General features: G+C 30.9%; 1 protein-coding gene across 1 annotated transcript in view; it reads left to right on the plus strand.

Annotated features, from left to right (window-relative positions):
- The window catches only part of dysc (whirlin protein dyschronic), an 857123-nt gene that overhangs the window by 524428 nt on the left and 315401 nt on the right, over positions 1-17294 (plus strand). The window contains exon 11 of the mRNA XM_075357689.1: positions 13365-13496. Coding sequence (XP_075213804.1) covers positions 13365-13496 — 132 coding nt within the window. The remainder of the gene's footprint in view (positions 1-13364; positions 13497-17294) is intronic.

Genomic DNA, 17294 nt, shown 5'->3' on the forward strand with positions numbered 1-17294 from the left:
AAATTTGGGAAAGCATGGTACAGACCAAATTAAACTTTTTTTTTGCAAAACTTTTTAATACTATAACTAAGTAAATTAGACATTTGAACTCAATGTTTACTTTTAAAAACTGTAAAAAAAAACATGGTTTTTAAGATTCTTTATGCACAATTTTATACAATTTGTCTGAATCATGAATAAAATTTTTGTAAATAAAATATAAAAATAATAATAATTTGTATTAAAATTAGGGCTTTCAAATATTTTGGCGATATTAGTCCTTTAAAAAATAAATGTATAATATAATATCTTCTCTTAGAGTAGAAATTAAAGATCCTGCAATCCGAAAAATCAGAACTATATTTATAAAAAAAATTCAAATATGTTTAAAATATCTATTTATAACAGCAGTTTCTAAGGTTTATTGCGTATTATATAATCAGCATTATTGTATACATTATGATAAAATCATTTTATAATTGACATGTACAAACACTGATATTTTATGTTTTTGTTTTAAACATAGTTTGAGGGTTGAATATCTCTTTTTGTTGAAAAGGCTGATTAAATATTTTTCAATGAATTTTTCTCTCATTAATTTATTCTGTTATTCCCAACTAATATTCAGAATTAAAAATTGCTATATAAAATATGTTTAATTTTTTAAGAAAATTTGTACATTACTATGAGAAAATTGTTAATGTACGACATCTGTAGTAAGAAGTAACAATTTTATTATTAAAAAGGTGTTTTTTTTTAATTTCATTTGACTGGTTTGATGCAGCTCTCCAAGATTCCCTATCTAGTGCTAGTCGTTTCATTTCGGTATGCCCCCTACATCCTGCATCCCTAACAATTTGTTTTACATATTCCAAACGTTGCCTGTCTACACAATTTTTTCCTTCTACCTGTCCCTCCAATATTAAAGCGACTATTCCATGATGCCTTAATATGTGGCCTATAAGTCTGTCTCTTCTTTTAGCTATATTTTTCCAAATGCTTCTTTCTTCATCTATTTGCCGCATCACCTCTTCATTTGCTACTTTATCCACCCGTCTGATTTTTAACATTCTCCTATAACACTCTACATTTCAAAAGCTTCTAATCTTTTCTTCTCAGATACTCCGATCGTCCAAGTTTCACTTCCATATAAAGCGACACTCCAAACATATACTTTCAAAAATCTTTTCCTGACATTTAAATTAATTTTTGATGTAAACAAATTATATTTCTGACTGAAGGCTTGTTTCGTCTGTGCTATTCGGCATTTTATATCGTTCCTGCTTTGTCCATATTTAGTAATTTTACTTCCCAAATAACAAAATTCTTCTACCTTCATAATCTTTTCTCCTCCTATTTTCACATTCAGTGGTCCATCTTTGTTATTTCTACTACATTTCATTACTTTCGTTTTGTTCTTGTTTATTTTCATGTGGTAATTCTTGCGTAGGACTTCATCCATGTCGTTTATTGTTCCTTCTAAATCCTTTTATACTCTCAGCTAGAATTACTATATCAGCAAATCATAGCATCTTTATCTTTTCATCTTGTACTGTTACTCAGGATCTAAATTGTTCTTTAACATCATTAACTGCTAGTTCTATGTAAAGATTAAAAAGTAACGGGGACAGGGAACATCCTTGTCGGACTCCCTTTCTTATTACGGCTTCTTTCTTATATTCTTCAATTATTACTTTTGCTGTTTGGTTCCTGTAAATGTTAGCAATTGTTCTTCTATTTCTGTATTTCTGTAAAGGTGTACCACTGGCAAAATATTAGGTGAATGGTCTTTCTTGGTGGCGGTAAAGATATAAATCAACGTACTAATAATATTATTATATAGTTTTTTTAAAATGCGTTTACAAACAAAAAACTTTATTGTCTTATTAATCTTTTGCAAAGATTTTTTTTTAACTATTAGAGGTCAAACTCCTGTGATTTACATCATTACCCATACTTTAAATATGTTGATTACCCAACTTTCGTCTGGTTTTATCATTTGAAATTCTGTTCATGTTTAGGAAATTTATTTCTTAAAAAAGTGTTTAAAATTGTATATTCTTTTATACAGTAAACTTTTTCTTTTGAAAATACGTGCTCATGATTAAATAAATTAAAAATAACTTTCTACTGAAAGGAATTGAGTATCGATAAAATTAAAAATAAAAATCATTATTCTAAAAAAACTATTAACAAATTTTTAAAAAATCTGAAGTTTTGTCTTATTGCTTATTAATTACTATAATTTATGTTTTTACTTCCTTTTAAGTATTGTAATTTCGGTTTTCAGACTTCAACGGAAATACCCATTTTGACCACCCCTGAATCCATTTTAACTAGTTTCGGCGTGACGTCTATAGTATGTACGTACGTATTTCGCAAAACTCAAAAATGATTTAGCCGTAGAATGTTGAAATTTTGGATTTAGGAGTGTTGTAATATCTAGTTGTGCACCTCCTATTTTGATTGTAATCGACTTGACCAAAAATGTCACAAAAGCCCAAAATCCAAAACATTTTGTTTTTGGACTTTTTCTTCACTGGTGTAATAAGCCCTCATTGAGAGATTTTCAACGATATATCATAAGTGGTTCTTATTTTTATTGGTTCCAGAGTTATAGCCAAATAAAATTTTAATTAATGAAATATTTTCGTTCTTACAAGGGGAAGGTACATCGGTTAGAATCCGACTTCATTTCCTTTTTTTTAACTTTTTTTAAATTTAAATATATTAATTATTAACCTCTGATTGTAAAAACATTTTACAATAAATAATAATTCAATAACAACAATAAAAAAAATATGAAAAAAAATCAGAAGTTATTAGTGAAATAAAATTTTTCGTACATTTCATTAAAAAAAAAATGTGTATGTGTAATTTAATAGGCGTACAAGGAAGGAAGTTCTGTGATGTCCACATCAGATTTTTTAAAATGCATCCTAACATATAAAAAATATAAAAAAGCCATTTCTCGTTAAATTGTACTGGAACTCCTGCAAAATTTAAAAGAAAACATATATTTAACCGTCCCTTCTTAATGGATGAATAAACGTATTCAAATCGAAAAAATGAAATAAATTTAAATGATAATTTAACGTTTATTTCAATAATGAATTTAAGTCAGCTTTTTTTACAAAAAAAAAGTCCTATTGCTGATTTTGTTTCTAGCAACCTATATAAATATAAAAGGACTGAAATATTGTAAAACAGAATAAATTTTGTTCATTGTAACATATTTGTTCTATTTCTATACATATATATTGAAACATTTTCTATAGATTTAGTATGATGTTTCAACGTTTCAGATTGTGTCAGACATTCATTAATTATTCGGTTTAAGGATATGTTTTATTTTAAACATTTTAATAGGTACAAACTTTTTTACTTTTCATTAAAAATTGTATGGGTTGATTTAATTTTTATTCTTAATAAATTTTTTATGTAGTAAAAATAGAAAAAAGGAAACAATAAAACAATAAAACGTTTTCAAAATAAGGAGGTAGTTATTTCAGAAAATGCGAATAAAAGGCTTTGAAAAATTAATAAAGTTTTAATGTTTTCCATGTAAAATTTTTCATATAAGCAAAAAAAGTTAAAATATAATATAAATTAAAAAAAAAATAAAAAATAAAGGTTAGGTTTCCTTTCTCAAGCGTAATTTTTGTTATGATGGTTTAAAATGGTAGAATCAATTCAAATTATAATTCTTTAAAACCATTAAAATTTCTAGTTGTGAAGGATTCACAGAAATCAAGATAAGCAATTCTTAATTTATAGAGTAGTAATAAAAAAAGTCAAAAGTTTGAAAAATGAGAAATATTATCATTTCGCGACAAGAATACAAGAAAAAAGTTTTATAACCAAAAAAAAATTTAATTAACCTGGAATTATTTTTAAGTTTTATTAATATACAAGTTGGTTAAGAAACTAACAATAAAATAATAAACAGCGATTCTTCTTTTCAAAAAGACAAATAATAGATCAAAGACCTTCTCATTCACACTGACATGATGGATTAACATTAACTTTATTTTACCTTTCGACCATCAATTACTATATTTATATTTTTATAAAATCCAATTTAGTATAATTAGTGATATGTGAAGTAAATAATTATAATGTATAACATATCATTGTTCCTGAGGATGGATTAATAATCCGAAAGCGCTGGAACATTACTATGAAAGATTGTTGGTAAGTGGAGACTATTATATAAATAATTTGTTACAATATTAACATTAAAAAAAAATTCCTTCAGTGCTTTGTTAAAGTTGGAAAACTTTTCGCTGTATAAAGATTATTCATAAAACAGAAGCTTCCTCATTATCTCAATAGAGAAAAAATATATAAAAACTGAATTGCTTTATATTGGAAACTTTTACTGTAGAGTGAGTTTTTTTAATATTTCATGTCTCACTACTACTCATGCATAGGTAGTAAAAACAAATTTTAATAAATGAAAAAAGTGGAATCTTTTAATTTGTAAAATGTGTTTGGACTTGTTAGTGAATTGGTTGCGAGAGAGAATGATTTAAGCTGCTTTCTTTTTATATTGTTTCATAGTAATCTTTTCCTTTTTTTTCCATAAACATGTACATCATAAACATGTACTTTTATTTCAGTACCTTTAATGTTATAATATTGAACTTGACTGAACAGTGGATAACATTGTATCTACTGTGACAAAAATATTAATTTTATCAATATCATAATTTAGTAATGAAATTTTATTTACTCTATTTTATCTAAGCAAAAGCTTTACGATTTTGAACTTCTAATTTGAAAAATCAACTTAATTAAACCTCAGTAGCTATCTATTACATCAATATTATGGCGTCAAAAAGTTCTCAGAAATAAATTACTGATGTTATTGCTTTTGAAAAAAGTTAATGTCATCACTTTACCAATACAAGAATTCAATGAATGTAGTGAGATCAGCAGAAACGTATAATCAGTTTATATTTTCAAGAAAAATTACATGCGTCGTAATATAGAATTTGAAAATTGTGTTATTTCTATTACTCTCCTGGTTACATGCAACAAAATGGGGTTGCTGCTAGGGTTACTGATCATAAAATGGTATCATTGATTTCTGGTAATTTCTGTTACAATAGATAGATTTATAAAATTATGACATATTTTTGCAAAAGAATGTACTTAGTGTTAAGAACATGCTATTGAAACTGATATTGATATAAAATCAAGAGGAACTGAATAATTTTGTATTCTTACCTCTCTATTTTCATGAGGCTTTTTACAAATATTTTTAATTAAGAATATCAAAAAACACATTTTGATAAACATATATTAAATACCTAGTTCTAAATATATTACTACTAAAATGCGTGTGCATAATTAAATGGTGTAGAGATTATGTCTTGTTTATTATTCTGACTTGTGGTTAGGTTTCCTCTAATATAAAATTAAATGTTTTTTATTTATTTTTTTTAATGCTTTCATTTACAGTCACACCAACAATTACAGTCCCCCCGACGGGGAGTCTTACTTTTTAAAACTTTGGGGTTTGGCATCCCCACGGCCCTAGCCTCTGCACCCTTCTTCCCACTACACCCAGAGCTGCAGAAGACTTCACATTATACACATATACTACACCAGGAACACTACACAAATTACAACATATACTCTAACACAACTACAGAACATCTTACACTGTTTTCTCTTACATTTGCACTCAGTGGTGTTGCGACATCTTACAAAACGCAATGGTAACCCAAGGTGGGAACTGATGGGTGAATGACTCTACATAGTGAGTCTCAAACGATGTCCTCTGGGCACCAGGGTAAACCCAGTTGTATTTAGCTCTAGCTCCAGTATGCGTGTGCTCTGCTGGACACTTGACTACTGACATGCATGACACTTCCCCTGGACTGGACAACATTCGCCTCGGTATGCTTTCAAACCTTCCTAATTCGGCGTTACATCTATTGAACATTTACATTGGTTTATTCTCCAAACAAGTCTTCCCACCCTGCTGGTCAGAAGCCTTTATCATACCAGTACTTAAACCAGGTAAAGACAAAGACAATCCCTCAAACTACCACCCTATCTCCTTAACAAGCGTTTTGTGCAAAGTAATGGAGAGAATGGTAAACCGCAGACTTACATGGTACTTGGAGAGACATGGCCTTTTATCTCCAGAAAGGTGTGGTTTCTGGCAAGAAAGATCTTCCATTCACCATTTAGTGTCAATGGAAACAGCCATACAAAACTCTTTCCTACACCGCCAGCATCTTGTCGATATCTTCTTTGTTATAAAAAAGGCAAACGACATGGCCGGGCGACGTGGTATTCTTAACACCCTCAAAGAATGGTGAATCAAGGGCAATGTGCTTGCTTTTATTCGGGGTTTCTTAAATCACCGAACATTCTGTATTCATGTGGACGATTCTTTTTCAGATAGTGTCATCTTAGAGAATGGAGTGCCTCAAGGTAGTGTATTGCCTCAAGGGTGTGTACCTTATTTTCTGTAGCCATAAACAGTCTTACCAAATGTGTGCAGGCACACATGTTTCTCATGTTTCTTATTTGTTGACGATTTTGTTATTTACATTTCCACCCATTCAACACCCACAGCAGAGAGACTGCTATAGACTACTACCCCTGTAGCCCCATCTACGGGAACACTTCCATGAGACCATCTGCTGGTATAGCGCTTACAACTAAATGAACACATCTTAAAACTAGCTTACATAATTGAACACAATATAAAACATTCTGCAATACATAATTTGAAAAATACAATAATGTAACAAATCATTATACTGTGAGATAAGGTTACATAGCAGTAGTATGCACCACACAGATAATAGAACACATCAATTTAAGAGAAATCATAAGTAAAATACAACATTTTAAGTAAATATTATACATAACTTACAAGATAAACTACAATGTAATTTGCAATACATGAATTCATTATATCCTCATTGGACCCCAATATTATATAACAATATGAATAACAGTGACATATGAAAAAGCCCATCCCCAGTATAAATCACAATCAGCAATTTTATGAGGAAGCATAGCATAAAACACAATACATAAACAATGGGGTACATCATATCAAAAATCATAAGTAAATTACAACTACAAAATTAAACAATACACAATTACAAGTTAATCTAAGAATACAAATTACACACTATGACAAAAGAATCAAATCGCAGCAGTGCATGGAAACACTTACAGTTCCACAAGTTTCAAAATTATAAGACCATATGTAATATGTTAACATATGGAAGTGTCCATCCACAGCACGAATCATATGTACAATACAGTATAATGTAAAATACATAAAGCAAGCAATACATGAAATAAACCATAAGGAAATTACAATAGTAAAATGAAAAATAATACACATCTAAACCAATACTGTCCTACAACTAAACAATGATAAATGAGGTGCTAGTCCAAGAATCAAACACTCTATCTTCTCTGTGTCGAAGAATCCTAGTGACCCACTCAATCACTGTTCTCCAGTTGTCTTCCCCCCGGAGCATGAAATCGACTACCAAGTCTGAAGTTAGATGTTCAACTCCCAGGTAACGTCTTAGCTGAGCCCACCTGTCACAAAGGAAGACGGCATGTTCCGGGGTATCTTCAATCCCACAGTATACACATCCTGGGTCATCCTTCAACCTGAACCTTTCAAGATATAAACAAGTCGCCGCGACCACTGAAGAGTTGAGTAAGACCCAACTCCCAAACTTTCGCCTGTGCCACGGCGCAATTCTTCTACTCAGGCGCCATGTCCATTTTCACTTGGTTGAGGCGTTCCAGCGAGTTTTTCAGTCATCTACCAATAATCTCTGTGATTGGTCGCGACCCATTCCATTCTTCTGCCGAGCTCTGTCCTCCGCCAGGAGCTCAACTGGTGGTAACCCAGTTACCACCAGTTGAGCCATCACTGCCTCCGAGTATATACCGAATACCATAACTGCCTCCTCAGAGACAGTCCTGTATGCCGCCGATACACATAGGGCAGCTCTTCGTCGGACTGCTGCAAGTGCCTGGACATTCCTCTTAACACGTAATGCCTCAAGCCATGTAGGCATTGCATACAGAACTATCGAGGCAGTGACCGACATTATGATTCTCCTGGTAGATGTCTTCGGAGTCTGGTTCCTTGGCATTATCCTAGCCAACGCAGATGCCGCTTTTTCATTCTTCTGTGCGGCCTCCTGCACATGTCGACCGAAGTTCCATTTGGCATCGATCCACACTCCGAGGTACTTGGCAGCTTCTACCTGCCTCACCACCACACAGTCCACACTGAGGGTGATCATCCCCCGTAGGCGTCTCCCACCGGCCATCACCAGAACGGAGGTTTTCTCCGGGGCCAGCTGTAAGACCCTGGAGAACTTATTGCTATCTCTCCCCACGTCAAGTTTTTAGGTTTTTTTTTTTTATAGCCGTCTTACTTGGGTCAAACATATCAAAGAATTAAAAACAAAATATTCCAAACGTTTAGATATGATGCGATTTCTTAGCAACACCAATTGGTGGGGGGGGGGGGGCGATCGGTAATGCATGATACGTTTTTATTATTCGTTAGTTCGTTTCCGTTTAGATTATGGTTGTGTCGCCTACTCTTCAGCTCGTCATACCGTGCTTAAAATGCTGGAAGCTGTACATCATGCTTTCTTCGGCTTGCCACAGGTACATTTAGATCAAGCCCTGTCGCAAGCTTACTTGTACATTGTGGTGAGCCATCACTTTGGGATAGACGGGACCAGCTTTTAGCATTTTATTTTGCCCGTCTCAAAGGACAGGCAAATCACCCGACTTTTGACTCAGTCCTTAGGAATCCTAATTTAGGAAGCTATGAGGACCACCCACGTTGTACTGCACCTGTCCGTACCCGACGTCTACTGCCCCATATAAATGTTGTCTTCATTCTTTCCAATATATCCGTGCTTATATCCTCCGAGGGAATAAACCTTATAAATTTTGTGTTTAACCTTACGATATACAATAAACAATCCACACCATCTACTATCATCCAGCAAATGTTTCAGTGTGTTCTCTCCATGGTGAACCCAGCCGCGGTGCTATACACTGATGGATCGAAACTGAACGATACCGTTGGTTGCGCGTTTTTTGTTAATGATAAAACTTATATCTTTGGTCTACCTGGTATTACGACTGTGTTTACTGCTGAACTATACGCTATAAATAAGGCTCTAAATATCATTAACCCTAATTACCGAAATATCCTTATTTGAAGTGACGTATAGTGCTCTCCAAGCCTTAGTAAACGTTTATTCCATTCATCCTGTCGTCATCGAAATCGCTGAGTTAAATAATTGCAACACACAAGTATGTTTCTGCTGGGTCCCTAGCCGCGTCGGGATCCCGAGTAATGAATATGCAGATTCCGCTGCCAAAGACGCATATAATCAACCTGCTTTCACCACTCGTGTTGCTACTTCTGACCTTATTAATTATATAAAGCAGTCTCTTTGGGAAAGTGGCATGGTGAGTGGACGGCTACCGTTAATAACAAACTCCGGCACATTAAAGATTCTGAGTTGCCATAGCTCCCCTCATACAGAAAAACTCATCGCGAGGAAGTGTTCCTCTGTCGATTACGATTAGGACATATACGAGAGTCACACACGAGTACCTGATGTTAGCAGGACACGCACCACTGTGCCCATGATGCAACTGCCGCATTTCTGTGCACCACATATTTGTGGAGTGCATATGTTATGCGGCGTTACGTCGTAAATTTAAACTGCCGAGAAACATCCGTGGAGTCTTGGGCAATGATAATGACATTTTAGACAGGTTGTTTCTGTTTTTGCATAGTGCTGATTTAATAAAAAAAAATTTATATTGTTGCGTATATGTTAGATAAGAAGAGTTTTTAATGAGTTTATTTTTGTTTTAATCTTTGTGGTCCTGTTATCCGAGAAGGGAGCCGTTTACACTCCCCGTCAGACTTTGTTAAATTTTATCAGTTTTTGTTATTATTTTTACTTTTATGTTTCTTTTAAATAAATTTATTGTATTCTTAAGACTCCCAACTGTTATATTAGTTGTAAGGTTTTAGTGATATCAACCTGCTTTCACCACTCGTGTTGCTACTTCTGACCTTATTAATTATATAAAGCAGTCTCTTTGGGAAAGTGGCATGGTGAGTGGACGGCTACCGTTAATAACAAACTCCGGCACATTAAAGATTCTGAGTTGCCATAGCTCCCCTCATACAGAAAAACTCATCGCGAGGAAGTGTTCCTCTGTCGATTACGATTAGGACATATACGAGAGTCACACACGAGTACCTGATGTTAGCAGGACACGCACCACTGTGCCCATGATGCAACTGCCGCATTTCTGTGCACCACATATTTGTGGAGTGCATATGTTATGCGGCGTTACGTCGTAAATTTAAACTGCCGAGAAACATCCGTGGAGTCTTGGGCAATGATAATGACATTTTAGACAGGTTGTTTCTGTTTTTGCATAGTGCTGATTTAATAAAAAAAAATTTATATTGTTGCGTATATGTTAGATAAGAAGAGTTTTTAATGAGTTTATTTTTGTTTTAATCTTTGTGGTCCTGTTATCCGAGAAGGGAGCCGTTTACACTCCCCGTCAGACTTTGTTAAATTTTATCAGTTTTTGTTATTATTTTTACTTTTATGTTTCTTTTAAATAAATTTATTGTATTCTTAAGACCCCCAACTGTTATATTAGTTGTAAGGTTTTAGTGATATTAGTTGTAATCTTTAGTGATATTAATTTTAAGTTTTATTTTATTTAAATTTTTTTTTTTTTAACTTAGTTTTAGTTTTTATTAGTGTTAAGTTTTAGTTCAGTTTTATTATTTTAGTTTTTAACTTAGTTTTAAAGTTTTATGTTAGTTTTTCTGTTATCCGAGAATGGGCCCTTTACACCCATCTCGGACTTTGTTAAATTCTATTTCTTTTAGTTTTATTTTAGATTTTAGCTCAGATATTAGTTGTAAGTTTTTATTTTGGTTTAGACTATCCTTGTTTTCCTTTTTTTTTTATAAAAAAAATTTTCCGGGCGATGATAACGCGTATGCGTTTACCTTCCAAAAAAAAAAAAACAGAGAAATAAAAACATATACAGTTATTAGCGATTAAAATAACACTACATGATCGCAAATAACAAAAATTAACAATAAAGAAACAGGAAAAAAGAACAAACCAAAACAAGAAACAATTCATTAATATTTTTATTGAAAAAGTAGAGAAAAAAATTTTAAAAGTACAAAATTTAAAATTTCAAAATAAACTTATCTGGTAAATTTAGATCTGTTATTTGATTGATAGCTTTGAATTTTTCAGTTCATCAAGTTTGCGATTTAATAAAAAAAATATTATAATTAATAAACTAATCAAAAAGCTATCATATTAAACATAAATCATAAAAAAAAATACTTTTTTAACTCTAACCTTTATATTAAGAATTTCTGCGAGATGTTTTCTAAATATTTTAATGACGTGAAAGATAATCAATAAAAATTAAAAAACTTATTACTTTAGATATTTCAAGAAAACCTGTTCACCTGTTCAGAATATGCTTAAGAAAACAAACCCTGGTAAAGAAAAAACAAACAAACCATGGTTAAGAAATTAAATGGATATTAACAAAAAAAAAAAAAAAAACTTTAATATAATACAATTTACACCCAAACGTGATGTTAATCAATATTTAAATATAAATAAACAAATCAATAGTATAAGACGATAAAATTATTCTCGTAATTGGATTTGGCTGCGAGCACATTACGCTATTACCTGAAATAAATATGACACTGTAACATATGACACTATACGGTACATAGCTGCAGGAGGCGTCCGCCTCCTGCAGATTTATTTATATTCCTTATTGTGTTAGTAAAATCAAATCAAAAAGAAGCTTATTAAGCAGTGTATTTTTTATTTGTTTATATAAATTCATAAAAAATTTTACAAATATTTCTAAAACAGTTCCTTCAGATTTCCGCGAGGGGGAAGTTCAAGAAATTTTAAGTTACGTGTTATATTAAAATAATTTGAAGTGAAAATTACACCTCATTATCACGTAAAAGATTTTGTTTTTTTTTTAGTTAGTATGACCGAAATTTTGATGAAATGAGAAGAAAAAAGTAACTACAGCGTTTCGATATCTGCAAGATATGATTCTTTGTAGGAAAAACTCATCCCTTTCAATTTTTTTTACTATTGATAGGAACTTGATAAAGATTGGAAGAGTTCAAACGCTTCCTTCTTTCTTCATTCTGCTTACAATACATTATTAGTCCAAGTGTATGTTTGAATAAAAGATAAACGTAATTATTATTTACTAATAAGTATTTAGTAAATTATTACAAAACAGTTAACTTGTTTTATTGTTATTATTCAATAATTAAATAATTAGATATAAAATTATTTAATATTAATTATTACTAATAATTAAATAACTTATTATTATTATTTAAATAATAAATAATAACTATTATTAAATTATTACAGGAATATCGTGAGTTAAAAAATATAATTTTTGTTCATGTCCCGTAAGACGATTATAATTTTTTCCGTAAGACGATTGAAGTATGAGATATATCTTTACTTTCTGATAATGATATTAAATCGACTCCACCCAAAAAAACGCATTTTTAAAAAAAAATAAATTAAAAAATAATAAAAAATATTTCGATAACTTGAAAGAATTAAAAGTTTAAAAAACGTGTAACAATCAAACTTTTAGGGGTGGAGGATTTATGGATCGATTTTAATAAATCGTTTAATTTTACTGCAATATTTCAGGTAGTATTTTCGATAATATTTTTTTCGCCATGGGTAAAGGTTTCAATACGACGCCCTCTCAGTATTGCTCTATCCTTTCTTTCGAATAAAAAAATATAAGAGAATGTACTTCTTTAACATATGTTTCTCCCCCACCAAATCCCACAATTTTATGTTAAACTGTTAAAGTACAAAGTCATGAAGTTAACGGACATGCACACATTCAGAATTTTTAACCCGGTTTAAAGTTTCTGTGTTTCTGAATTTTCTGAGAAATCTGAAAAATTGGTAGGAGTCACTTTTTACCATTAGCTTAACTTTTTCTCTTAATAATTCTTTATCTTTAACGAACAGGAAAATATCGATAGTATTCTAAAATTATGAAAATAGCTAGATTTTAAAGCTTTTAAAATAAGTCCTGAGTTGGTCATTTTTAATACTGAAGTCAAATACTGCAGATTTGACCAATAAGTGGTGTTCTAACGCGTTGTAAAACGTTATATTCAGATTATTATTATTAATTTATATCAACATTCTACTAGAAAGTAATTTAAATTTTATTATAATATTAATTTTTTAACATTAAATAATATTATTTCACAGTATACTCTACTAACAGAACTTCGTGAAGTGGTTGTACCTGAAGACAGAGCACGTTTCGATGAACTCGTCTACCGGCGAGAATCAGAAGGGCAAAGACTTCAACACTTAATGGACGCTCGACATACTGGACGGGTAAATTTTTTATGACGTATTACTTTTTATCCAAAATAAAATTAATGTTTTACTTATTTTTATGTTTTAAAATATATGTATTTTGAATCCAGATTACACAATCTTGTTCCAATCTCTAAAGCCAGTTACAGATATCTGGTCTGAAATTGACAACTCTGAAGCGAGAGAGAAAGAGACGTTAATTGATCTCTAAATATCAAAGAACATTGGCAGTTGATCAATTCAGCTTTAACTAAAAGTAATTATTAACCTGATTTGAACCAGACTGTTACAGCATCAAAGAGAAACTGTAATCAGATCGACTGATCAGAGTAGATGTAAACGAATGAATTAATATTTATTCTAGAAATTTATAAAATGCAAAAAAGATTAGACATATAACACAAATATTTTGTTTTTATTAATTTAAATTAAATAAAAATTACAATTTTTGGCGGTATATTAAAATAATTACAATTATTAAAACAAAGGCTACCTATAAATTTTAATACTTCCATAAAATAATATGGTCTTTTAAAAAATTGTAGAATTTTGGTGAAAACGTTTCTCTATTATTGCTATTATTAACTAAGAAAATTAAAAAATTAGGTAAAAGGATAAACCGCAGAAAAAACTATGTTATTGAATAAAAATAATTATTTGAGATTATACTGAATTTTATTATTTTAAGTGACATAATTCAGTTAATTTTATCAGATTTCCTACACTATTTTCAGGCCGGATAAATTAAAAATATCACTGATTGAACTGCACAAATAGTAAACATTAAATGCCTTTTTTAACACTGAGGAGTTTAAAACCGATTACTGTAGGTAATTACACTCTACGTTTTTTTGGATTTGAGTATAGGAATTAAAACGTTACAGAACAGCTTTGATAACATATAATCTGTGACAAAAACAAAACGTTCAAAAAAAAATTGGACGTGTAATTTTTTAAAAAAAGGGATTTATTTGGAGAATGAATTATTTCTTTCCAATGGTTGAAGGTGTTTAGCTTATTCTAGTCGGTTAACCAACAAGTAACAAATAATCACCTAAGAGCATAGATGTACATATATATAAAACTCATACGCACAGTCGCATGCTAGAACACCAACTACCAAAATAATTTTAATTTATAAGTTGTCGATAAATACTTCGTCCCCTGGACCTTCGACGTGTTCGTTATTCTTATGGTTGTTTGAAACGTTCGCATTTACATGATTTTTCAACCTTCAGGCGCTGATCTCTTTCCTCTTTGGCTTCTTATTCTCGTGAAACCCGGCTACGCTTAGCGGTACTTGATAATCGTCCTAGATTCTATCTCTTCTTAGAAGGTAAAATGAAAATTATTGACAAAACTATATGGAAGGAAAAAGAATAAAAATGAATAGTGAAAGGGGTCGTAATGTACAAAAAAAAAAAGAAAAGAGAAGAGAAAGACAAACAAGGAAGTACACAGAGTTTACAAATACTTGGGAAAAAACTAAATTACAGAAGACAGAATAGTAGTAACAATAGTTTTTTTTTTTTAAATTGTAACGTCATAGCAACTTTACAGTCTGTTCATTAAGAAAATTGAACAATAAGTAAAAAAGATCTATTACAACAAACATTAAGTAGCCACAGACCCAGTGATTTGTGACATAATAATAATAACAAAATAAAAGAAATGAAATTGAAGACTATCGGTAAGGCCGGACTATAAAGTCACGTAATTGAAACTATAAATCAAATCAAGTACATTGTTTCTCATCAATCTTCAAATATCACTGATTATGTTAACTAATAAATTGGTTGCCATATAATTTGGGTGCCGATCCAAACGATTTTGATATCGTAGACTGGCCAGAGAGATTTCCGGTCGAACGGTTCGAAATTTAAAATCATTATATATGAGGTTATTGCTTACGTATTGCTTACGTATGCTTACGTATGCAGAGTATGTTTAGCATTTTTCGAAGTGCTTTTGTCTGGTAGTGTTCAAGTATGTCAGTATTGGAATTGCTTGCTGTACCCCACAATTCAAGCCCGTAAGTCCTAATAGACTTCAAAATGGATTTATAAATCAATAATTTATTTTCTACTGAAAGCCGATATCTATGTCCTATTAGCGAGTGCATGTTTTTAAACTTGAGGTCGAACTGTATGCGCTTTGATTTGATATGTTTTGTTCCATTATTTTAGTAACTATTTATTAATTATTTTAGTAACTATAGTAGTGTGAATATTAAATATTTTACAGATTTTCGTTAAATAAAAATGAATTAGACATTTTACTTTATTTTATTTCTGTCACCTGGTGACAGAAATAAAATGTAATCAAAAGGATCATGTTTCGTTAATTATTATTTTTAATTCACAACTCTACTGGAAGGGAGATAGGGTCTCGGTCTACTGCTTAAAAATTCCCTGGGATAACAGGAATAATCGTCCAAATTTGAAAGGAACGGTCGGTTGGTTCTCGCGTGATTTTGTTGCAAACAAACAATCAGACAAACTTTCACGTTTATATTTTAATACTTTTATTTAAAAGTAGATAATATAATTATTATAATAGCACAAAAAAACGTATTTGAGAAAAAATAATTTACTCATATGTTTTCGTAAACCGAGTGGCCTAGTAAGAGATTATAGTTGGAGTGAAGCCAGAACGAATATGGTTTGTGGTGGATTTTCTGTAATTAAAAGAATAAACAGATAGGACGGTCCAAAATGACCTAACATCTACAAGTTATCCCTTTTTCAGTATTCCCGTTATAATGCTCTACGTTACTTCAAGGTACATAAAAAAAATGACATCATAACAATCTACTAGAATTATTTTTACAATTATTTCTAATTTAACAGATGTAAAGACTAAATCTAAATATAAAAAACAATGCCTTAAAAGAATAATGTTGTGTGATTTACTGTCTGATTATAGTGCAATTGTAAACAAATGAAGTACATAATAATGTAAAACAGCTATGTTTGTAAATATCTTTGGAGATCTTAAACAGGGTCTTCACATTTCCTTTTCAAGAGAGTTTTTAGCAATAAACAATAAAAGAAAAAGGTAAAAAAACAAAAAATTAAAAAATTATATCAAAATAAACTAAAATATAGATAGATGTTAATCTATTTAATATCTTTGAAAAATGTCTACATTTTTTCTAATTTCGACCACAACATCAGATTGAATTTACATTGTAAATTCTGTTTATTAGTTTCGGTTTTCATCTAATTTTCCTTAAGTACCCAATCAAGTAAGATTTGTGATAAACTGTTATTTTAAGGCTGCAGTCTTAGAAGAATCACTAAAACAAAATTACAGAAATCTATGTGTTAACTTCATATGTTCCAGGCGCGAACGGCTAAGGACTGATGATTTCCACAGCAATATACATCTTTATTTGTATTATCTGATTGGTGTCGAACAAGACCAATCACTTTATTTTGTAAATTTCAATTGATATTTCACAAAGTATATACACATCAAGACCTACCGCAAAATCTACAAGATTGGATTGAGTTTAGGAATCCTTGGAAACTCAGTAAGCTCGTTTATTTCATAAAATTTTCTATGTGGTTATGAATCCATCAATGATTTTTATTATGATGAATAATTTGATAATTATTTAATGAAAATTGTAGCGGTTTCGTTGTTACAATAGCTCAAACAAACGAATAAATGTATTCATTCATTCTAAAATTTAGGTCATTTTTCTCCTGCAAAAACTCGGAACAAAATTTAATATTTATACTTCAAAGATAATTGACCAAATACTAAAAATTAATTCGTAGATAATTTTTCATTATTATTAGTTTTGAATTT

Source organism: Lycorma delicatula, chromosome 2 (assembly GCF_047948215.1).
Source record: "Lycorma delicatula isolate Av1 chromosome 2, ASM4794821v1, whole genome shotgun sequence".
NCBI lineage: Eukaryota > Metazoa > Arthropoda > Insecta > Hemiptera > Fulgoridae > Lycorma > Lycorma delicatula.